This window comes from Bos indicus x Bos taurus, chromosome 10 (assembly GCF_003369695.1).
Source record: "Bos indicus x Bos taurus breed Angus x Brahman F1 hybrid chromosome 10, Bos_hybrid_MaternalHap_v2.0, whole genome shotgun sequence".
Taxonomy (NCBI): Eukaryota; Metazoa; Chordata; class Mammalia; order Artiodactyla; family Bovidae; genus Bos; species Bos indicus x Bos taurus.
The window spans coordinates 5,205,471-5,231,311 of NC_040085.1; the positions used below are offsets into that span (position 1 = coordinate 5,205,471).

Below are 25,841 nucleotides of genomic sequence, written 5' to 3' on the forward strand. Positions count from 1 at the left end.
TTTAATAGCAAACATTACTTTTAATCATAATCTTAAAAAAAAGGTATGGATGTGCATGTACTATATCAATCAACTATCATACAGCCTAATCATAGTAGGCAAAGAAATAAATACTTTCTGGAAGGAGGGATATACAGATATAGACTCTCTCTCTCTCACACACACATACACACCTATGTTACATGTAATAAAATGGTCTTGAACACTGAGTGTAGGTACTGTTTTAAAGTTCAAAAATCTACAATCTAAATACAACTTCATCTTGGTTATTAGTTTATTATACTTACTAAAGAACCTAATAGACCATTGTAAATGTAGTCTTATAAAAGACAAGAATATTTGTAGAACTAAATTAAACAGATTTTATTAAACTTTTTAGGATGAGGAAAACAAGTGATATAAAATAAGTCATAAGAAATGCTCCCTGGTACTACTATGTCAAACCATTTTCAAGGTTTTACAAAATACTCACACAGCAAATACAAAAAGCTTCAACATACTCTTCTGACTTCTGCTGCAATAAATGCAACATTAACAAACATACAAATTTCCTCTGTACTTCTTAAAAGCAGAATTACTGAATTACTAATTTTTACAATGTTATTCATACACATTTTTATTCATATGCTATTAATGAGATCATTGCCAATACATTATTTTCCTTAACTTTTTTAAAATTAAGCCAGTAGATGTCATGCAGCCATCAAAAACCTTACAGTAAATTAAACAGGTTTGTAGTCCAATTTAGACTCTAGCTTCTTAGAATCAGCCACTTTCCTGACTGCTTTCATGAAGTCTTCCTGTACTACAAAATCATGATCGGCACGAATTGCAAACATACCTGTGGAGAATAAAACAACATGACTGCTATATTTAATATGTGATTATTTATTATAAAATAATGAAGCTATATTTAATATGTGATTATTTATTATAAAATAACGAAGAAGGGTAAGTGAAATGGGTGAAGGTGGTCAAAAGGTACAAACTTCCACTTAAAAAAGTAAGTCCTGGAGATGTACAGCATGGTAACTATACTTATTAACACTGCATTTTATATTTGAAAGTTGCTAACAGTAGATCATAAGAAAAATATTTTTATATGTGTGATGACAGAATGTTAACTAGACTTTCTGTGGTGGTCATTCATAATATATACAAATAATCATTATGTTGTACACATGAGACTAAATGTCAATTTAGTTTATGTATCAATTAAACCTATATCTCAATTTAAAAACCTTTAAAAGAAAAGTAAATAATGTAATATTATTCTATGGAATAAATGTGAAGGAACCCAGAGGTACTACTTCTCAGCAAGCAGTTCCAATTTGTTAAAAACCACTATCATTGTTCAACTAATTTCCATAGCTATAGTGAGCATTATTTTCCAAACCAAAAATTAGGAAACAATGAGAAAATTATCTGGATACTTAACTCCAGCTCACATAGTCCCTGTATCCAATGGCATCTTGAAAAAACAAAAGTGAAAGTAAAAGAGAAGTCACTCAGTCGTGTCCGACTCTTTGCAACCCCATGGACTGTAGCCTACCAGGCTCCTCCGTCCATGGGATTCTCCAGGCAAGAGTACTGGAGTGGGGTGCCATTTCCTTCTTCAGGGGATCTTCCCAACCCAGGGATAGAACCCAGGTCTCCTGCATTGCAGACAGATGCTTTACCGTCTGAGTCACCAGTCAGCCAGTGAACAAAACCCAACTATCAACAATACATACATACACATTTTAGGCAGCTCTTTCCTAACTCTACATGCAGCAATCCCCTGGAAGGAGGAAGCACATGTATGGTTTGCTGCTGCTACTAAGTCGAGTCAGTCGTGTCCGACTGTGCGACCCCAAAGACGGCAGCCCACCAGGCTCCTCTATCCCTGGGATTCTCTAGGCAAGAACACTGGAGTGGGTTGCCATTTCCTTCTCCAATGCATGAAAGTGAAAAGTAAAAGGGAAGTAGCTCAGTCGTGTCCGACTCTTTGTGACCCCGTGGACTGCAGCCTACCAGGCTCCTCTGTCCATGGGATTTTCCAGGCAAGAGTACTGGAGTGGGTTGCCATTGCCTTCTCCCATCTATGGTTTGGGAAAACACAAAACAACTCCAGTAAGTTTGATATCTTTTCCTTGTTAATAATCAAAAACTTAGAGAATAAGAATTAAAGTCAATAGTGGGCTTTAACAAAAGCCAATGGCATATTCATATAAGAGAATTTACCTTTTTCATGTACAAATTGATAATATGACTTTCACAATTCAAATACCACAATTCAATTTTTGCTTTCAAATTTTGACACGTTACTTGTCAAATACTACTTGACAAGGAGGTAAAGATTTGTATGTGTTTTTAAAAAACGTTAATTGTGTCATAGATGTAGGTCCCAGATTTTTAGACAAACCTAATTTCATAATAAGTTAAAACTGGTAAAATAATCTACTAAATAAATGAATCCTACTACTATTTTCACTGAGAATCTGCTTATACTGAATTTTCACTAACATTAAATGACTGGATTGCAATAGAAAATTTCAAGGGTTGCTTCCTGTCTTCCCTTTTAAGATTTCTATATAAGAAATCTTGGCAATAGTTATTCTGTGCTATCCTCAGAAATTAGGTGAATGGAAATGACTAGTTTTTTTAATAGTGAAGTTTTAAAACCTGTTTAGAAGGCTGTAATTTAATTAGGCAAGCTATTTTTCCAAACCCTGTGCATATTACTGTTTCCAAATAATTTTTAGTGAATGAGTGAATCTGAGATACATTCTCAAAAAGAAAGATAATCTCAGGATCTGAATGGAAAAAGACAACTATAATTGAATTAAATATATTTTAACTCACAGAAAGATATGTTAACAAAAAAAATTTGAAGCTGAATAAAAAGAAAACCAAAGAAATTCAGTTTGTCTCCATATGAGAAGCATAAAAAGCTTAAATTTTAATCCACACACAAGTTACAGTTCTTTATTGGGAAATAGCTAAAAATAAACTTTAAAAAATGTGGGGGAAAGAATATAACTTAATGGTATCAGCTTTTAAGATTATGATACTGCTTTTGTTTGGATTTCAGTTTCACCAAAATAATCTTCCAATAATTTGGTCCAATGTAGATTCTGAAAGGAGAATGAATCATAATTTAAGTTGTGGGCTTCCCTGGTGGCTCAGTTGGTAAAGTATCTGCCTGCAATGTGGGAGACTCAGGTTCGATCCCTATGTTGGGAAGATACCCTGGAGAAGGAAATGGCAACCCACTCTAGTACTCTGGCCTGGAAAATTCCATAGACAGAGGAGCCTGGTAGGCTAGAGTCCATGGGGTTCCAAAGAGTCTGACATGACTGAGCGACTTCACTTTTGGTTTGCTTTTAGTGTAGGTTACTGAGTTTACCTCAATATTTTGGCTTATTAGTAAGTCTTTGTGAGCATGATTAACTGTGACTTCTACTCAGAGTTTCTGGACCTGCAGATTTTGATCTAGATACTGATTCACAGTATACCCGAAGATACTCCTATGGAGAAGCATGTCTGAGCAGCCTCTTTAAACACTGGTGAATTTACAAGAAACGTAAAAATAAGGCTAAAGGTAAAATGAAAACAAGAGGAAATCACATATTGTAATACTTAAAAACTGTTCATATGCAACCTATGAAAGTCTAAAATATACTGTAGATATTAATTTTAATTAAAAATTTTGTGTGGAGGACAAATCTAAGTGACTCTATAGGGTTTTAAAGCCACTTGGTACCAGAAATAAAAATCACACAATTCACAGAGAAAATCATACTAAAAAACTACTACATTTCCACAAACTGCATGAACACAAAACTCATAAATCCAGCTTTGAAACTGAACTACTGGCTGACCAGTGTCAGAAGGCCTGTCAACCATTTTGCAGTGGATGGAGTGACCCCCAGTGCTGGCCCGGCTGAGTTTCTGCAGGCGTGGCAGTTCTGAACGGTCTCAGACTTACTCCAGGGGGACAGCATGCTATCACATGCATGTTTTTCCATACCCTACCCAGAGGCATCTGTAAGTGCCAAGAAGTTAACCTTCCCAAGGGGATCTCATCCCATGGAGGAATAGAGGATAAGAGCTGGTAAATAAATGCTCTGGTCTCCCATATTTCAGCCAGACAATCCTGGAAAGAATTCTGTATGTTTCTCTGAAGCTTCATCAGAATCAAACACCTCCTGCCTACAACAGTTACTTTAGCGATGTACCCTTGTAACAGCCTTCCCTCTTCGCATCTCACTTGCCCTGTTCTCTCCTACTTCTTGGAATCAATTCCCAGAAAATAACAAGCACTCAAAACCTTGCAAAGTCCAGGCTCTGCATCTGGACAAACACAAGCACATTTTTAGTAAATTAAACAAATCAAAATCAAGAGTAAAAACTGTACTTTAAAGCCTTACCTGCTTCAGTACAAACATTTCTTAGGTCTGCTCCATTAAAGCCATCTGAAAGCTTCACAATTGCTTCATAATCTGTTTAAGAAAAATACTGGAAATTAGTTGTAAAAAAAAAATAGTTACAGTAGACCTTTACTTGATTTATGACCATATAGAAAATTTAACTTAAGAGCTTGCTTTGAAATAAGTCAGCTAGGCAACATCTGTGTCAATATTCCACAATATCAACAACTAAAAGCAATACTTCTGTTAAGTAAACCAGCACCAAGCAGAAATAAACGTACTTCTAAAACTCTAAAACCAAGAAACAATCAAGATCTGAAAGCATCTTAACCTGTTTGTACACAGAGACACAATTAAACACATGTGAACTTCACGTATCTGTCAAGTTATGACTCTAAAACTGTAACCAAGTATCTAATTTGAACAAATTCAGAACATTCAAAACCAACTGTAACCACAATGGAATTGAATCATTAAAATAAATACAAACTACACCAAAAATAAGTCATCAGACATCATTTTACCACACACAATTTTAAATGCTAGCATGACTATTGGCTACATTTTCTGGTTTCTGTGAAAGCTACAAGTGGTGAGATCTATGATATCAGTAATAGCTACATGACCTTTCTGTCCATATGAGACTTGAAGAGCTGCTGATTAGGGTAAGCAATTATAGACTTGATGAAGGATAGGAAGAAAAGAGGCAACAAAGGCTACTACAATGTGAAAATCTGTGATAAGACATCCTTGTCAGGCAATCTAGAATATGTGAATCTCTATTTGAAATCACATAGACAATTCATCAATTAGTCTTCACTTATCTCTCTCTCCTAGATCATTATCATCAGCAAAAAAAAAAAAAAAAAAAGTGTTGTAAATTCCTCCATCTTAAAGAAAACTCCCCCAGTTCCTATTCTCCATTTCTGCTGCACCTCCGTGTCTTCTCCCCTTTGCTAAAGAAGTCCTAAAAGAAGTGTCTAAACTCAATGCCTCATGTCCTCATCTCTCTGACATCCATCTGCATAAGGCTCTCACTCCAATTTCTTTTCTTGAGATCACCAATGATCCTCACCTAGTAAATCAATCTCAGAACTCTTCTTATCAGGCCCACTGTCAGCATTTGACAGGAAATTAGTCCCTCCTTAAAATAATTTCTTCATTTATCTTCCAGGATACCACCAGCTCCTGGTTAATTCCTACCTCTGTGACTATCCTTTCTCAGTCTCCTTTGATGGTTTTTCCTCTCAACTTCTTAATGCTGCAATTAGCTCAGTTTTTAAAACACTTCTCTATCCATGGTCACTTCCTTAGAACCATTTTTATGCTGACATTACCCATATTTCTGGCTCCAGCACAGACCTCTCCAATGAACTACTGATGCTCCAAGAATTACTAATCAACATCTTTATTTGGCTATCTAACTGGCATCTCAGATTAAATACTGCCAGAATAAAATTCTTCATTCTCCCTCTAAAACTTAATCTTTCCCGTCTTACCTCAAATTTAATTGATGGCAATTCCATTTGTCCAGTTGCATGAATCAAAAACCTATGTCATTCCTGGTTCTTCTCTTTAGCTCACACTCTACATCTGATTCATTAGCAAGTCCTATGACCTCTATCTTAAAAATATGTCCAGAATCACATTAGTACAAAAGCTGCTGCTGCCTCCTTAAACCAAGCCACCATCATCTTTTGCCTGCATTACTGAAATAACGTTATTGATCCTCTTGTTTATATCCTTGTCCCTCTAGTTGTAGCCAGAATGATCTTAATTAAGGTAAGTGAAATTTGAAAAATTTACAAATACTATAATGCCTGGAATTTAAAAAGCCAAAGGGAAATTAAGAGGTAGAAGAGATTACAGATGAAACAAGATTGGCCAAGAGTTAATTACTGAAGCTGGGGATTTAATACTTGATAAGATTATACTCATCTCTACTTTTATGTATTTCTAATTTTCTGCAACAGAAGGTTAAATAATAAAAAGGTCATTTTATTCCTCTGCTCACAATCCTCCAATGGTATCCATACCACTAAAAACAAAAGCCAGAGTTCCTACTCAGTGGCCTCAGTAAGGCTTTACACAACCTGATTCCCATTACTTCTATGATTTATTTCACTTGCTGCTGCTGCAAAGTCACTTCAGTTGTGTCTAACTCTTTGCAACCCTAAGGACTGTAGCCCCCCAGGCTCCTCTGTCCATGGGATTTCCCAGGCAAGAACACTGGAGTGCGTTGCCATGCCCTTCTCCAGGGGAATCTCCGCAACCCAGGGATCAAACCCACCTCTCCTGCATAGTAGGCAGATTCTTACTGCTGAGCCACCAGGGAAGCCCACTTCACTTGCTACTGTCCCACTGACTCTGCCACAGACACTCTGATCTCAATGCTGGCCCAGGAATGCATCTACTTCAAGGTCTTCTTACTTGATGATCCTTCTGCATGATCTTTCCCCAAATATTCTTCTAGGTCACTACTTAAAAATCACTTTGGTAAGGCCTTCCCTATGCTTCCCCCTCCCTACCTCCATTCAAAACTGTATACATGTTCATACCTGCTCCTGACATTACCTATTCCCCTTTTCTTGCTTTATTTTTCTCCATACTACTTATCATCATCCAGTAACTATTTATTAGGCAAGTCAAGATGGCAGAGTAGAAGGACGTACGCTCATCTTCTGCAAGAACTCCAAATTACAACTCACTGCTGAACAACTGTTGACAGGAGAATGCTGGTTTCCACCAAAAAGACACCCCACGTCCAAGGGCAAAGGAGAAGCCCCAGCAAGACGGTAGGAGGGGCAAAACTGCGTTTAGAATCAAATCGCATACAACCAGAGACGCTTGGAGGGCTCAAACATACCTTGTGTGCACCAGGACCCAGAGACCCCACAGAGATTGAGCCAGAACAGTGTCTGTGCGTCTCCTGTGGAGGTACAGGTCAGCAGTGGCCTGCCACAGAGACAGGGGCTCTGAGTGCAGCAGATCTGGGTATGACATAAGCCTTCTTGGAGGAGGTCACCATTAACCCCACTATAAAGCCGCCAGAACTTACACACAACTGGGGAAACAGACTCTTGGAGGGCACAAACAAAACCTTGTGCGCACCAGGACCCAGGACAAAGGAGCAGTGACCCAACAAGAAACTGCCCCAGACTTGCCCACGAGTGTCCAGGAGTCTCTGGCAGAGGCATGGGTCAGCGGTGGCTGCTGTGGGGTCGGGGACACTGAGTGCAGCAGAGCGTGCACAGGACCTTTTGAAGGAGGTCACCACCACCTTTATTACCTCCACCATAGTGTGGCCAGCCAGCAGGGAGGGAACACAGCCCATCAACAGAAAATTGGATTAAAGATTTACTGAGCATTGTCCCAGGGCTTGTTCCACCCATCAGAACAAGAACCAGTTTCCCCATCAGTCAGTCTCTGCCATCAGGAAGTTTCCATAAGCCTTTGTCCTTATCCAGCAGAGCACAACAGAATGAAAACCACAATCACAGAAAACTAATCAAACTGATCTGGACCACAGCCTTGTCTAAATCAAAGAACTATGACACATGAGTGTACCGGCCACCTAAGATGGACGGGTCATGGTGGAGAGTTCTGACAAAACATGGTCCACTGGAGAAGGGAACCCCATGAACAGTATGAAAAGGCAAAAGGATAGGACACTGAAAGATGAACTCCCCAGGTCGGTAGGTACCCAATATGCTACTGGAGATCAGTGGAGAAATAACTCCAGAAAGAATGAAGAGACGGAGCCAAAACAAAAACAACACACCCAGTTGTGGATGTGATTGATGATGGAAGTCAAGTCTGAAAGTGTAAAGAGCAATACTGCATAGGAACCTGGAATGTTAGGTCTACGAATCAAGGCAAATTGGAAGTGGTCAAACAGGAGATGGCAAAAGTGAATATCAACATTTTAGGAATCAGTGATCTAAAATGGACTGGAATGGGTGAATTTAACTCAGATGACCATTATATCTACTGCTGTGGGCAGGAATCCCTTAGAAGAAATGGAGTAGCCCTCATGGTCAACCAAAAAGTGCAAAATGCAGTACTTGGGTGCAATCTCAAAGACGACAGAATGATCTCTTTTATCACAGTAATTCAAGTCTCTGCCCCGACCAATGCTGCTGAAGAAGCTGAAGTTGACCGGTTCTATGAAGACCTATAAGACCTTCTAGAACTAACATCAAAAAAGATGTCCTTTTCATTTTAGGGGACTGAAAAGCAAAAGTAGGAAGTCAAGAGATACCTGGAATAATAGGCTAATTTGGCTTTGGAGTACAAAATGAAGCAGGTCAAAGGCTAACAGAGTTTTGCCAAGAGAAAACACTGGTCTTAGAAAACACCCTCTTTCAAAAACACAAGAGAAGACTTTACACATGGACATCACCAGATGGTCAATACCAAAATCAGATTGATTATATTCTTTGCAGCAAAAGATGGAGAAGCTCTATACAGTCGGCAAAAACAAGACCAGGAGCTGACTGTGGCCCAGGTCATGAACTGCTTATTGCCAAATTCAGACTTAAATTGAAGAAAGTAGAGAAAAACACCAGGCCATTCAGGTATGATCTAAATCAAATCCCTTACAAATATACAGTGGAAGTGACAAATAGATTTAAGGGATTATATCTGATAGAGTACCTGAAGAACTATGGACGGAGGTTCGTGACATTGTACAGGAGGCAGAGATCAGGACCATCCCCAAGAAAAAGAAATGCAAAAAGGCAAAATGGTTGTCTCAGGAGGCCTTACAAATAGCTGAGAAAAGAAGAAAAGCTAAAGGCAAAGGAGAAAAGGAAAGATACACCCATTTGAATCCAGAGTTCCAAAGAAAAGCAAGGAGAGATAAGAAAGGCTTCTTCAGTGATCAATGCAAAGAAATAGAGGAAAACAATACAATCAGAAATACTAGAGATCTCTTCAAGAAAATTAGATACCAAGAGAACATTTTCATGCAAAGATGAGCACAATAAAGGACAGAAATGGTATGGAACTAACAGAAGCAAAAGATACTAAGAGGAGGAGGCAAGAATACACAGAAGAACTATACAAAAAAGACCTTCATGACCCAGATAACCATGATGGTGTGATCACTCACTTAGAGCCAGACATCCTAGAATGCAAAGTCAAGTGGGCCTTAGAAAGCATCACTATGAACAAAGCTAGTGGAGGTGATGGAATTCCAGTTGAGCTATTTCAAATCCTAAAAGATGATGCTGTGAAAGTGCTGCACTCAATATGCCAGCAAATTTGGAAAACTCAGCAGTGACCACAGGACTGGAAAAGATCAGTTTTCATTCCAGTCCCAAAGAAAGGCAATGCCAAAGAATGTTCAAACTACTGCACAATTGCATTCATCTCACACACTAGTAAAATAATGCTCAAAATTTCCCAAGCCAGGCTTCAACAGTACGTGACCCAAGAACTTCCAGATGTTCAAGCTGGATTTAGAAAAGGTAGAAGAACCAGAGATCAAATTGCTAACATCCGCTGGATCATCGAGAAAGCAACAGAGTTCCAGAAAGACATCTACTTCTGCTTTATTGGCTATGCCAAAGCCTTTGACTCTGTGGATCACAACAAAATGTAGAAAATTCTGAAAGAGATGGGAATACCAGACCACTTGACCTGCCTCCTGAGAAATCTGTATGCAGGTCAAGAAGCAACAGTTAGAACTGGACATGGAACAACAGACTGCTTCCAAATCAGGAAAGGACGTCAAGGCTGTATATTGTCACTGTGCTTATTTAACTTATATGCAGAGTGCATCATGTGAAATGCTGGGCTGGATGAAGCACAAGCTGGAATCAAGACTGCTGGGAGAAATATCAATAACCTCAGATATGCAGATGGCACCACCCTTATGGCAGAAAGCAAAGAAAAACTAAAGAGCCTCTTGATGAAAGTGAAAGAGCAGAGTGAAAACGTTGGCTTAAAACTCAACAATCAGAAAAGTAAAATTATGGCATCCAATCCCATCACTTCATGGCAAATGGATGTGCGAACAGTGGAAACAGTGACAGACTTTATTTTTTTGGGCTCCAAAATCACTGCAGATGGTGACTGCAGCCATGAAATTAAGACACTTGCTCCTTGGAAGAAAAGCTATGACCAGCCTAAACAGCCTGTTAAAAAGCAGAGACATTACTTTACCAACAAAGGTCCGTCTAGTCAAGGCTATGATTTTTCCAGTAGTCATGTATGGATGTGAGAGTTGGACTATAAAGAAAGCTGAGTGCCGAAGAATTGATGCTTTTCAACTGTGGTGTTGGAGAAGACTCGAGAGTCCCTTGGACTGCACGGAGATCCAACCAGTCTATCCTAAAGGAAATCAGTCCTGAATATTCATTTGAAGGACTGAAGCTAAAGCTGACACTCCAATACTTTGGCCTCCTTATGCGAAGAACTGACTCATTGGAAAAGACCCTGATGCTGGGAAAAATTGAAGGCGGGAGGAGAAGGGGATGACAGAGGATGAGATGCTTAGATGGCTTCACTGACTTGATGGACATGAGTTTGAGTAAGCTCCAGGAGTTGGTGATAGACAGGGAAGCCTGGTGTGCTACAGTCCATGGGCTCGCAAGGAGTCAGACATGACTGATCAACTGAACTGAACTGAACATACTAGACTGCTGACTCTGAAGAACACAAAGGGTATACGCATTAGCTCTCTGCATAATCGAAAATCTGTGCATGACTTATAGTCAGCCTTCCATATCCCTGATTCTGCATCTGTTTATTCAACCAAAGCCAGTCAGGTAGTACTACAGCATTTGCTAGAGAAAAAGATCCCCATATAAGCCGATCCACACAGTTCAATCCCACGTTGCTCAAGAGTCAACTGAATATTTTACTCACTTCACCTGTCTCTCCTGACAAGTCATATGATGGCAGGAACGTGTCTGTTTTGTTCATTGCTATATCCTAGGCACTTAGAACAACTCAGCATAGAGCAGATGCTCAATAACTATTAGCTGAATTCAAGACCACCGTGTTTCCTGAATCTAAAACTCAATTTGGTAGACTATCGGTAATATCCAGTAGTATTTTGCTTCACGGTTACGAAATGTGAATATATAAAAAATAAGTTATTTCCTTACCTATTTCACCATGCTTTGTAATGGGACCTGCATGGATTTTCAATATATCTAACCTTGCTTGTTCGTTTGGTAAATCAATATCTGAAAATCAGAAAATTATAAAAAATTATATTACAGTCAGGTTTTTTCTTTGTTAAATAGAGTAGGGGGTGAGGAGGAGGTTTGGGATAGAGAATAGACATAGACGAAGAGAAATGGACAACAGGCAAAGAAATTTAACTCACGTATTTTTCTATCTAATCTGCCTGGACGAAGCAAAGCAGGATCCAGTGTATCTGGTCTGTTAGTAGCCATGATCATTTTAACTCTATGCAGAGTATCAAATCCATCCATTTGATTCAGTAGCTAAGAATGTATTTGTGAATATAAATCAAAGATACATTTTATAAAATATCCCAACCATTAAAAAACTCAAGACAGAACTTTTATATGCCTAAAGCCATGAAATGTATTGCTTACAGATAGATATATGAGGTACAGAATGATCATTTGATGGAATATTTTTTTCTTACATAAAGGGATATATCTTTCATGCTACAAGTTCCAAGATAGATTATTTAACTATATACCTTTCTACAGCTTTCAGACTAGGTCTAATAAATCTGAAGGCATCCATCTAATCAAAAATTATGAAACTAAACTATGTGGCTCTGATTTCCAATGTTCGAATTTTTTGATAGAATTAATTTTAAAGTAAAAATAGTAACTAACGTTTCAAGTGCTTATGGTATGCCAGATATAAAATTTACATTAGTATAACTGGACACAATGATTTTCTACAAATCTGATAATAAATCCATTAAATATCTTTTCAAATAATTCTATTATACATAGAAATACTGAGACACCTAATATATTTCCTTCGATTTCTAAAGTCTTCTTGAGTAAATGCTGGAAAAAACTGCATTCAATAACATCTTTAAAACAAAGCTAATCTAACAATATGTCTATTTCTTCATGTCAACATGTCTAACATTCCCAAAATGTTAGCTAATAACATATCAGCTACATGAATAAAACTAGCATGTGTTGCTTTAAAAATAATTCAATTTAAGGCTTCTAAAAGACTCTACAACTAATTTTGAACTACTGTGTATATTCTGAGCAGACCAGAAACATTTATAAAAAACAGTTTTCCAATATCCCCACTAAGACACAAACTGACAATGTATTACCTATGCTACCTATCTATTTACACAAGTTGGAAAATGTGTTTAAAATCTTGCCATCACTTTCACAGAACTTAAGAGTGGGAAAAAGCTTTAATAAACATTTCAATATCCCAGCATCCATCTTCAATAATCAAAACAATTTTAGCTTTCTTTCGTTGTCAACAATAGAGGAAAGTATTAGTAATTTTCAGAATAGCCTAAGACATAATCACAACTCATTTACTGTTATCAGTTTTAATATATTTGCCACTTGTAAAATATCTTTATAAAACTAATACAAGATCACATTCACAACATAAATACAATATACAATTTAAATATTAAATGGCCAGTCTGCTCAAAAAACAGAACAGTACAGCCAGCAATAAATCAAATGAAAATCTGTGGATATCCCTATTGTTTTCTAGGACTCATTTTCTTACTAGAGACTGTGCCAGAGAAAAGTGCTCATTCCTGGCAATATTTTCTAAGTTCATATGTAAGTGCATTCTTCATTTAAACCATTGTACATATTTTGACTTTCAAATATCCAATGTATACTTATTCATTTTATAAATACTGATTTTCTTCTAAACCACTTTTACCAAATATTACCTCCATTAAAGTTCTCTGAATCTCTCTATCAGCTGAAGTACCCTCAGAAAACCGGCGACCACCTGAAATAATGATATGGAAACTTATGTGTTACTCTTCCTCTTTAAGCATCATTTAAGAAAACAATATGAAAATGATAGTTCTAGGGTTTAAAGTATTAAGATGAAAATTAATTAACAAAAATTATACTGATAGAATTGATTTTGGTATGTTTCTCATTTTCTCAATGTTAAAGTTTATTTATTAAGATTGGTTAAACTTTAAGAATCAAAAAACAGTAACATTCATCTTGCTACTTCACAGAAGTTGCAATTAGAGGTGAAAAGAGATGGAAAATTTTCTTTTAGATTAAAAAAAGTTTTCCTAACACTTTCAAGTAAAGTTTAAAATAAATTTTAAAAACTGTTATTCTTACCAATAGCATCTATTTCATCCATAAAAATGATGCATGGCTGATGGTCCCTGGCATAATTAAACATTTCTCTGATCAAACGAGCACTTTCACCAATGTACTTGTCTACTATAGAACTAGATACAACCTGATTAAAGGAAAAACATTAAGGTAAACATAAGACAATTCAAATTTAATTTCAACAACTACACAAAGAATCTTCCCTTTACCTTTAAGAAATTGCAATCCAGCTGGCTAGCCACAGCTCGTGCCAAGAGTGTTTTTCCTGTACCTGGGAATAAAAAAAGAAGTAATTTTTGAAAAGTAATATAAATTTGAGGGAAAATAAGATAAATTTTCAAAAGCTTTTAAGAATGTAATCCTTTGAATAGTAAATTTTGCAAAAGGAGGCTAAGTCCTGAACAGAATTTCCATTTTATTCAAAATATCCTTTCTAATTTTATTTTAAGCCAACCAAATACATAACTAGAAATATACCAAACCCTACGTACTAACAAACTATGATGGAAACTTGCATATTAAAATCCATTAGTCTATACTGCACACTGAGTGGATCTTTACTTTGGTATGATATTGTAATAGTAAGTATTGGCTATTTGGAAACTACTGATTCAGTGGGTTATTAAAATCTTCCAAATACTGGCATTTTCCATTATACAATATTTAAAAAATCACATTTGCTAATACCATCACCAATCTCATCCTGTCCTGTATTAACACACTGGAAAAGTTGTCAAGCTCATAGTACCAGATATAAAGTTTTCAAAAATTTTCGTGTGAAAAGTTCCAATTTTATCAATGGTTACAGATGGGGTCAGTTGTTTAACATGATTGGCTAACTTCATTTTTTAAAAAATATTTGCAAGGTTACCAATAACCAGTCTGATAATTAATTGTAAATTTTTCTTTCAAGTAAAATGGCACTCTGTGAAAAGCAGCGAATTCAGCAGGCAACTGTATAACAGCACAAATGGTTTTCCTGGAGATATCTACCCTATTAAGAACGCAACAGAAGTACTTTATTTTCCATTTCCTCACAAAATACAAGACATTATTCAAGGATCAAAAGTTCATATTTTTACCAGTTAATCAAGGACATTTTAAAGTGAAACTGGCCTCTTTCCATACTGCACATGTTGAATGGCCACAAAGACAATGACTATTGTAACATTTTGTGCCACTGACTTAACTGATTCATGCTACATCATGAGCAGCCTTGTACCATCAACACAGATGTTAGCTGCCTTTTTCACTGTGTTGACATCTTAGTATTACAAGAGTAAGTTCTGACCTTGCAGATGCCCTGAAAGTATCTCTGGGATACCCATGGGTCTGTGAACCACATGGGAAAACTGGCTAGAATCACACAACATGTTAAGATATATACTTATGAAACGTAAGACTAAGCAAGCCTAATAAAATTATAGACACACATCTCCAGTTGCTTCCTTACTCTGAACAGAATGAAGGCTGAAATGGCAACATTAAATATTTCCATCTTATTGTTTTATTCATTGATTCATACTGAGACAGATGAAGCTTAATACCAACCTGGTGGTCCATATAACAAACAGCCTTTTGGAGGTATTATTCCTACACGCTGGAATAATTCTGGGTTTGTAAGAGGTAATTCTATTACCTGGAAAAGAAGTTACAGGTTCTTAAACAGTTAGTTAACATTTTAACATACTTTCAAATATTTTAAGTACAATATGAGCTATTACGTACATGCATAATTCATAAAAGATCTAGAATTCGGTGCTATACAAAACCATTTATATTAGAGGTCTTTTATCAGGCAGATGATATCTCTTAAATCTAAAGAGCTTAAAATATTTTAAAAATTAATTAAAAAGCATGTGGCAGAACTTCCCTGGTGGTCCAGTGCCTAAGACTCCACACTCCCAATGCAGAAGGCTGGGCTGGGGAATTAGATCTTGCATGCTACAATTAAGATGAGGACAGTCAAATAAATACATAAAAATACTCATTTTGTAAAAAAAGCATGTGGTAATTTATACTACTTATTTAACACACTTGTTAAAATAACCACACCCTTAACAGAAGTGATGGTTGCACAGGCATATAACCTGTCAAAACATACTTGAGCTGTACATTTAAAAACTTGTACATTTATAATTTCACTGAATATAACCTCTGCATCAACAAAAAAATTATACAAGAAATCAGTTAAGCAAAAAAATCCCAAAAAGATCCACACTATTTTGCATTTGAATACAACAAAAATAATGATAAAATTGCCACTGAAAGAAATGTTATTTAAATTTTCTTAGGTTGCCATTTGTCATAGTCTTAATAAAACCGTAAGTTCTGCTCTTAATGTTCTAATTCAGTTCAGTTGCTCAGTTGTGTCCGACTTTTTGCGACCCCATGGACTGCTGCATGCCAGGCTTCCCTGTCCATCAACAACTCCTGGAGCTTTCTTAAACTCATATCCATTGCTGCCTTTTCTAAATCCAGCTTGAACATCTGGAAGTTCTTGGGTCACGTACTGTTGAAGCCTGGCTTGGGAAATTTTGAGCATTATTTTACTAGTGTGTGAGATGAATGCAATTGTGCAGTAGTTTGAACATTCTTTGGCATTGCCTTTCTTTGGGATTGGAATGAAAACTGACCTTTTCCAGTCCTGTGGCCACTGCTGAGTTTTCCAAATTTGCTGGCATATTGAGTGCAGCACTTTCACGGCATCATCTTTTAGGATTTGAAATAGCTCAACTGGAATTCCATCACCTCCACTAGCTTTGTTCGTAGTGGTGCTTCCTAAGGCCCACTTGACTTTGCATTCTAGGATGTCTGGCTCTAAGTGAGTGATCACACCATCGTGGTTATCTGGGTCATGAAGGTCTTTTTTGTATAGTTCTTTCTTGTATTCTTGCCACCTCTTCTTAGTATCTTTTGCTTCTGTTAGGTCCATACCATTTCTGTCCTTTACTGTGCTCATCTTTGCATGAAATGTTCCTTGGTATCTCTATTTTTCTTGAAGAGATCTCTAGTCTTTCCCATTCTGTTGTTTTCCTCTATTTCTTCGCATTGATCACTGAGGAAGGCTTTCCCTTATCTCTCCTTGCTATTGAGCCACAGTCAGCTCAATGCCCTAAGACTGATTCAAAGAAAGCAAAGTGAGGGACCAAAAAGGTGAGGATTTGACTGTCCAATTTAAACTCTTCAGTCCGAGTAACTAGTTCAGTTCAGTCGCTCAGTTGTGTCCGACTCTTTGCAACCCTATGGACTGCAGCATGCCAGGCCTCCCTGTCCATCACCAACTCCTGGAGTTTACTCAAACTCATGCCCAATGAGTTGGTGATGCCATTCGACCATCTCATGCTCTGTCATCCCCTTCTCCTCCCGCCTTTAATCTTTCCCAGCATCAGGGTCTTTTCCAATGAGTTAGCTCTTCACATCAGGTGGCCAAAGTATTGAGAGTTTCAGCTTCAACATCAGTCCTTCCAATGAACATTCAGGACTCATTTCCTTTAGGATGGACTGGTTGGATCTCCTTACAGTCCAAGGGACTCTTGAGTCTTCTCCAACACCACAGTTCAAAAGCATCAATTCTTCAGCTCTCAGCCTTCTTCACAGTCCAACTCTCACATCCATACATGACTACTGGAAAAACCAGAGCCTTGACTAGATGGACCTTTGTTGGCAAAGCAATGTCTCTGTTTTTTAATAGGCTGTCTAGGTCGGTCATAACTTTTTTCCCAAGGAGCAAGTGTCTTCTAATTTCATGGCTGTGGTCACCATTTGCAGTGATTTTGGAGCCCCCGAAAATGAAGTCTGCCACTGTTTACCAGTAACTTGAGAGAGAAACTTTTTTGAGTAGTTTTGCACTTAAGGTATGATTGCTGCTGCTACTGCTGCTAAGTCACTTCAGTCGTGTCCGACTCTGTGTGACCCCATAGACGGCAGCCCACCAGGCTCCCCCGTCCCTGGGATTCTCCAGGCAAGAATTCTGGAGTGGGTTGCCATTTCCTCCTCCAATGCATGAAAGTGAGCCTACCAGGCTCCTCCGTCCATGGGATTTTTCAGGCAAGAGTACTGGAGTGGGGTGCCATTGCCTTCTCCAAGGTATGATTAAGACATACCAAAATTGTGGGCAATTAATATTCTCAACTGTCTGCAGATGGAAAGGGGGACTGCATGTTCATGGACTGTGTGTGTGTGTGTTTAATTAATATTCTCAACTGTCTACAGATGTCCATGGTGTGTGTGTGTGTAATTAATATTCTCAACTGTCTGCAGATGGAAAACGGATTGCATGTCTGTGGTGTGTGTGTATGTGTGTGTGTGAGAGAGAGGAGAAGACACAGAGAGAGATTCTGCTCCTATGGCTGATGCAGCAAACCACTGTAAAAGATTTCAGTGTTTCATGAAGCACCAGTTCTCTCTCTGCCCTTTCATTAACTACTAAGTGAAAATAACAGGCTTTTATTTATGCTTAAGCCAGTGCTTCCTCAAGTATGGTTAAAAAAAAAAATAAAAAAGCTTGGTTTCATAATCATCTGGAATGCTTGCTTATTTTTGCGTTTTAGGCCACACCATGAGGCACATAGGATTTCAGTTTCCCAACCAGGACCGGAACCCAGGGTCCCAGCACTGGGAGTACAGAGTCTTAACCACTGGACAGTAACGCAAGGCCCCCAGAATGCTTGTTTCAATGCTAATTCCTGTGGATTCTACCCCTAATCCGTTACATCAAAACCATGCAGAGAGCTTATGAATCTGTACCTTTAATAAGAGTTCGAGGAAATTTAAAGTGCTGAAATCAGATAATGTAAGCTTTTCTGACTAACCAAATTCATTCCTGAGTATCTCCATCCTAAATTAGGATGAAATCAATACGACAATTTAATCTGCTTAAAAGAGAAGTGTTAAGAAGCTATCTGTGCTGTGAAGCAAGGCAATCCTGATTTGATTCTTCACCTAAGAACTTAATTGTTTCTGTTATCCAGTCGCTAAGCTGTGCCCCATTCTTTACGACCCCATGGACAACAGCACACCATTTAAGCCATCCAAAGCCAGTCTTTTTCTTAAATGACAGTAAACAGTTTTAACAAAATAAAATATGTAAGACACAGATAACTTACTCTATTATAAGGATAACAGTATAACGAGGTTATGGGAAAAAACTACATTACACACACCATCCAAATGTGCTCCAACCCAAGTAAATTACAAGATAATCAAACTAACAGATGGCATGAGCATTGGATTATATCCATTATTCAATATATTCAGCATATGTCAATTATTCTTAGTTTTTTTCCCCTTGTCATAAAAAAAAAAAGGGTAAGATTTTTCTAACATCAAATTATCTCCAAATTACAAAAACCTGTAATTTTTATAGCTAGAGCTTCAGAGCTATTTTTCTCTCAGCAAAAATACTATTTATATAATATTCAGTAAATATTATTTGGACAAAGTAATTTTACATCCTCTCCCTTCCTTCAGGTATTTCTTTTTCATGGTCACTTATTTATTTTTGATACAAATGTACATGATGCGTCTTAACAGACAGCCCACCTACCACCACACAGGTAGGGCGTGGCCACTAGGACAGAGGTAGGGCAGGGAGAGGAGCTGGTAGCGCTGCCATCTGCCTCTCAGCCTCCCGACTGCCGCTCAGGCTCCAGAGACCCAGACACCACAGGCTCTGGCCTTCAGGCATTTTAAAACCAGTACTATTCCTTGGTAAGTTCAGAGAACAAAGCATACACTACCAACCTCTCTTAATTCCCGAATCTGTTCTGATAGCCCTCCAATCTCAGAATAAGAAACATTCCCAGGGTCCTCATGAGACATGTTGTAAACCAATGGATCCACTTCTCTTGGCAAATATCTGTAATGATAAAGTGTGTACTTTTCTTTTAAAAGATGTATTTTGTCTCAGCCTACAAAGAGTATAAATGATTTGCTTATACAAGAACGTGTAGGAGATCTTATAAAATCATGTTTAAACTAATCTGAAATTAATAAAAGCAGAAAAGTGGCAAAATATTCAGTGATCTCAGGAAGCATCTATTTTGGATAAAATCTTCCCTCCATGACAATAAAAGGTTAACTAAATAGTATAAGATACCTACCTCATGATAGTTAGTGTAGTCATATCCAAAGCAACTCTTGTTCCTGGCTTCAGCTTACTTTTGTCAAGCTAATTTTATAAAACAGAAAGTGTCACATAAACACTTGAAAGGGGGTATAACAGTCTAACAAGAGCATAGTTAGAAGCCAAATAATCATTTTTACCCTTCAGAGAGAACACTAATATTAGATTATAAACAACATGGAGTTCTGCCTCTTAAAAAAGTGCCCTTTTGTGCAGTCTCACTGTGAAACCCCTAATACACAAAATTTGAGGAGGCAACGACTTTGTTTTTGAAGCAGGAACTGACTGCAATATTTTACTTTCAAAGGCTCACTATTTAATAGTTTTGCTCATCATTTTGATTTAGGCACTGACTTTTGACTTTGGAAACTGGTAGCAAAGTATATATACAGATTCCTTAGTGAACATTTGTGAAGAAAGAAAGGAAAGCATCTTACAAGTACGTCCATTAAATTTATTTTAAAAACTATGGTTTTGAGAAGAATATACTCTATGATCACAGTAGATAAGGGAGAAATGAACTGTTTCCCTCTAGAGATTTAGTAAAATTCTAAAGAATAAAAAAAATCCCAGCAACCTTCATTTATGCCTTTGCTACATGTCAGACACCACGGTAAATATATTTTATGTTAAGTTGAATCATACTAAATAATTTATTGGCATATTTAGGCAGTGTAACTTATTTGGGTAGAACTGGATAGAATCTATCCAAAGAGATTCAATCATGCTCAGGCTGTTTGTCAAAAAGAGTTACTTTTCAATAGTTTAGAAAACTGCTTGTTAATACAATTTCAGAATCACACAAATTACTGAACACTTTTCACAGAATTTTGCAGAGAGTGCTTGGTTTAGGATTTAGTGCCAGTTAAAATGAAGTGGGAGGCTTCCCTGGTGGCTCAATAGTAAAGAATCTGCCTGCCAGTGCAGGAGAGAAATGCAGGAGACATGGATTCAATCCCTGGGTCAGAAGATCCCCTGGAGGAGGAAATGGCACCTCACTTCAGTTTTCTTGCCTAGAAAATTTCACGGGCAGAGGAGGGCAACAGTCCACAGAGTTGCGAAGAGTTGGATAAGATAGAGCAACTTGAAGTGGGAGCAAGCTAAATACTAGGTTTAATATAATGGATTAAACTAAAAGTATTTCCCAGATTCAGTAGTTCCCCCTCCCTTATTTATAAATGGAAACTTTATCATAATAAGTATGTATGTATAGGAAAAAATACAGCACATATAGGTTTGGTTACATGCCTAGGTTTCAGGCATCCACTGGGAGTCTTGGAACATATCCCCCACGGATGAGGGACTACTGTACTTGAAACAAGAGCTTAAACAGAGATCAATAAGAAGTTATTTCATTTATATCTATAGGCAATATATACTCTGGCCTTTCTAATATTTTTCAGCATTCAAATGCTCTATTGCCCTCATATAATCATGAAATATCTGTAAATGCCAACTTCTGGCATCCAAAGGGTCCTGAAAGGGACATAAATATTCTTTATAGGATTAGGCATCTAAAATTTTGATTTAGAAAATATCATCCCACTTATATGTAAGCAAAATCTTAAGACTGAACCTTGTCCCTGGGTAAAATTCCATTCTATAGCCATGTCGGGTCAATGTTTTAAAACCTGAACCTGATATAACAAATACTCAGAGAAAGCTCTTCCAATGAGTTTTTAAAAATCTGCTAAAGGCATTTCCTAAAGAATAGAGTAGTACATAAATTGGCTTCAGTGGTTACTAAATAATTCAAATCTATTTGTCAGTTTTTGACTGCAAAATAAAACTTGGAGTTATCTCAATTTGCTTATTCTGCTGCTGCTAAGTCACTTCAGTCGTGTCCGACTCTGTGTGACCCCATAGATGGCAGCCCACCAGGCTCCGCGGTCCCTGGGATTCTCCAGGCAAGAACACTGGAGTGGGTTGCCATTTGCTTATTCTAATCTAAACCAATTCACACAAAATCAATTCAACCTATAGTAAAGTTGGTAAGTAATATTTCTGAATGTTTAAAATGCAATTTATAAGGTTTAATACTTTTAAGTCTTCTTCAAAAAGAGACATTAAAATAAAATAATCTGAATTATTTTTCAGTTCTAAGATTCTTTGATTTCTCTGTGTGTAGAGTTGACTGAGCTAATGCAATCAAGCAGAAAAGTAGACTACCAGGACAGTTCAGCTGGTAAGAATCCGCCTGCAATGCGGAACACCTGGGTTCAATCCCTGGGTTGGGAAGATCCCCTGGAGAAAGGAAAGGCTACCTACTCCAGTATTCTGGCCTGGAGAATTCCATAGCCAGTATAGTCCATGGGGTTGCAAACAGTCGGACACGGCTGAGCTTTCATCAGGAGTCAAATCCATGGTTTGAGTTTGCTGCTGCTGCTAAGTTGCTTCAGTCGTGTCCGACTCTGTGCGACCCCAAGACGGCAGCCCACCAGGCTCTCCCGTCCCTGGAATCCTCCAGGCAAGAACAATGGAATGGGCTGCCATTTCCTTCTCCAGTGCATGAAAGTGAAAGTGAAGTTGCTCAGTCATCTCTGACTGTGCGACCCCAAGACAGCAGCCCACCAGGCTCCCCCGTCCCTGGGATTCTCCAGGCAAGAATACTGGAGTGGGTTGCCATTTCCTTCTCCAATGCGTGAAAGTGAAAAGTGAAAGTGAAGTTGCTCAGTCATGTCTGACTCTTAGCGATCCCATGGACCCCAGCCTACCAGGCTCCCCCATCCATGGGATTTTCCAGGCAAGGGTACTGGAGTGGGGTGCCATTGCCTTCTCCCATGGTTTGAGTTTAGGCTTTGCTAATAATTAGCTATATCTGAACAAGCCACCTTCGGGAGTTATGGGCATAATTTCTAACTTGCCTACCTGGAAAATTAAATAACTTATCTCAAAGCACATTTGTCAATTATGAAGCACTATACAAATATAAAATGTTACCTGTCGACGACAACCCACAACATATCTCGGTCCATTTGTAGCTTTAACAATGACTAAAGGGGAAAAAAGAAATGAAAAAACAAATTGAAACATAGAAAGTAAAAACTAAATATATCCACATTGATGGCACGTTGAGTTTTATTTCTGTTCTCCAAAAGACAAGAGTTGAAAGAAAACTCAGTCTATGCAAGAATATCATCCACCTTCATTATAATCATTTAAGCAATAAGCATTCAAAGCTGGTGACAGAAAGGAGGTAACCCTGCTCTTTTTCTCTTTACTAACAATCTAATACACTTACATTTTTCTTCAGTTAACTGCTTAAGTACTTCACCCACAATCTAATAAAGAAAAAAGAGAGCATTATTTTTTGCCAAGAGCTTAAAAAAATAAATCACCATCACCCTCTACATCCCGAACTCCATTACCTACCTGCCCAACACTTTGTAGAGCCTTCAGATCATTTTCAGACTTTTCATACTGCTTGGTAAGTTCTTTTAATTGTTCCCTTACTGAAATAATATAATTTGAACATTTTGAATTAAGTAATCTTCGCGAGTTTAAGCCACCAAATCTTAATTTTTGTCTGTTTCACTTTACATATATTTTATATCCACTGAATCAAACCACACAAAAGTAACAATGCTGTTTGTAGATGACATGTTTCAAAACGAAATATTACAGAGAAAGCACGTATTTTTATTTTCTTGATCGGCAATACTTACTTCTTTGAGCACATTTTAGGTAACATTCTTAACAGATATTGACCTTCTGACATTTCCGAATCTGAGATTACAAATCCGAATAAGAGTTAGACCCTCCTCACTTCATCTATTTACATGCACTGTTACCCTCTGGCTTTTTAACCTAAATAAAGCTCCACAGAAGTATGGTTAAGGTTTTCATTTATTACGTCGGTGACGGTGCATTAAGAAAAAAATGCAACTCTTTTATTTAGTTCAGGAGGTAAGGGAAACGTGTGTAATTAATGCAGTACAATTCAAAACACGAGTAAAGATGAAAAGGGCTACTCTGACTGATACGCCTTATCCCTTAAACCCCATGTTCGGTTTTCTACTCCACTAACAAGCCAATCCCCCTAGAATCTCATCTCTTGCTTGAGCTTCTTTGACTCAAGTCTTTTCCGCGCTCCGGGTTCCGGGGCTCCACCAATACTGCACTCCTTGCACTTCAACCTGGGAAACATCTCTGACCAACTTCTTCCCCACTCTTTGTCGGGTCATTTTCCACTTTTATCTCAGAACTGGGGATGTTCTGTATGTCACCTGGACCAGACTAGATCATTTCCACGCCCGAAAAGGCTCGGCTTCCCAAGTACTGGGCGGAATGACAAAGCGCCTTGTCCCTGGACTGAGGCCTTCTCATCCCCGGGACTCGGTTGCCGAACTCGGCAAAAGGCCTCCGCTTCGGCAGAGACAGAAGCGGGTCCAGGTACGAGATTACGTGGAAAGAAAGGTGCACTCACACTCCTTGAGACGGCCGTCAATCTCTTTGTGCTCCAGCAGTTTCTTGCGGTAGTCCTGAAGCGCCTTATCTCTAGGGTCCGCCATGATGAGAAGCCGTCGCTCATAGGGGATGCCGGGAATGGCCATGGCCGCCCGGGCGGGGGAAGGGGCGGGGCGAGGGAGAAGAGCCTCCCTGGAAGGGCAGGTTCGCAGGTGACCCCGCCCCTTCCGGTTGGCTCCGCCTCTTCACTGCACTTCTCCAACTTCTGCGTCTAGGGCGCCGGAGCCCGCGGAAGGAGACCTCCACCTACACCGTCCCCTGCTGGTCGGCCTGGGTAGAGCAGGGCGCTGTCCCCTGAGAAGCCTTGGTGTTTTTAAGTTATCCTGTCCTGGAACCACTAAAGAAATGTAATAAATTAATATGAGAGTAAAATAGAGAATATACATATTTCTCTAAGTAGCGCTTATGGCTTTTCGATGTATACCTGTTGGTATAACACAATACTATCTAGGATCTCCAGGTACAGAAGGAGTAAGCTATTGATTTATTTCTTCATTCAGTGAATGAAGTACTAAGGATTTGATCTGGTAGGAAGATTAAAAAAAAAAAGATTTCAAAGTGTAATAAATGCTGTTCAGTTTAGTTCAGTCGCTCAGTCGTGTCTGACTCTTTGCAACCCCATGAATCACAGCACGCCAGGCCTCCCTGTCCATCACCATCTCCCTGAGTTCACTCAAACTCATGTCCATCGAGTCGGTGATGCCATCCACCGATGACAGAGCCATCTCACCCTCTGTCGTCCCCTTTTCCTCCTGCCCCCAATCCCTCCCAGCATCAGAGTCTTTTCCAATGAGTCAACTCTTCGCATGAGGTGGCCAAAGTACTGGAGTTTCAGCTTTAGCATCATTCCTTCCAAAGAACACCCAGGCTGATCTCCTTTAGAATGGACTGGTTGGATCTCCTTGCAGTCCAAGGAACTCTCAAGAGTCTTCTCCAACACCACAGTTCAAAAGCATCAATTCTTCGGCGCTCAGCCTTCTTCACAGTCCAACTCTCACATCCACACATGACCACTGGAAAAACCATAGCCTTGACTAGACGGACCTTTGTTGGCAAAGTAATGTCTCTGCTTTTCAATATGCTATCTAGGTTGGTCATAACTTTCCTTCCAAGGAGTAAGCGTCTTTTAATTTCATGGCTGCAGTCACCATCTGCAGTGATTTTGGAGGTGAAAGGGGCTTGGCTCATTTCTTGGAACAGAGAGAAGGCCAATGAGACCGGAAGGGATGGGTTGTGGAGATGAGGGGCACAAGATAAAGATGATGAAGTAGACTGAGTAAGGAATGTGAAACCTGATAGAACTGTCTATAAGATTTCTGTGCTTTTGGACAAATGAATCTTTCAAAAATCTCGGTAAAATGAGTATAATGTTTTACCTATCTCATAGGGATGTCATGAGTATTAAATAACAGCGTGCCTCTAAGCTATTAATACATGTGTGCATGCTCAATCGTATCTTACTCTGGCAAGAATACTGTATGGGTTTCCATTTCGTCCTCCAGGGGCTTTTCCAAACTCTGGGATCAAACCCATGTCTCTTGC

General features: G+C 38.5%; 1 protein-coding gene across 1 annotated transcript; it reads right to left on the bottom strand.

Moving 5' to 3' along the window:
• On the bottom strand, positions 1–24,389 carry PSMC6 (proteasome 26S subunit, ATPase 6). Its single transcript, XM_027552969.1, has 14 exons — positions 24,259–24,389; positions 23,205–23,284; positions 23,074–23,113; positions 22,773–22,825; positions 19,810–19,877; positions 19,451–19,565; positions 15,257–15,344; positions 13,915–13,976; positions 13,709–13,832; positions 13,294–13,355; positions 11,752–11,872; positions 11,528–11,608; positions 4,413–4,484; positions 1–841 (listed from the first exon to the last, which is right to left on the bottom strand). Exons 1-14 carry the CDS (start codon positions 24,383–24,385, stop codon positions 723–725), a joined length of 1,212 nt encoding a protein of 403 aa, XP_027408770.1. The 5' UTR covers positions 24,386–24,389; the 3' UTR covers positions 1–722.
• Positions 24,390–25,841: the final 1,452 nt, after the last annotated feature.

Bases quoted from the DNA above. Each gene is read 5' to 3' on its own strand.
- PSMC6 (XM_027552969.1), bottom strand. From the start codon at position 24,385: ATGGCCATTCCCGGCATCCCCTATGAGCGACGGCTTCTCATCATGGCG. The intron at 23,114-23,204 runs GTAGGTAATGGA...TTTCTTTATTAG, and splicing joins CTCTACAAAGTGTTGGGCAG to ATTGTGGGTGAAGTACTTAA. The intron at 4,485-11,527 runs GTAAGGAAATAA...TTTCTTAAACAG, and splicing joins TACAAAGCATGGTGAAATAG to ATTATGAAGCAATTGTGAAG.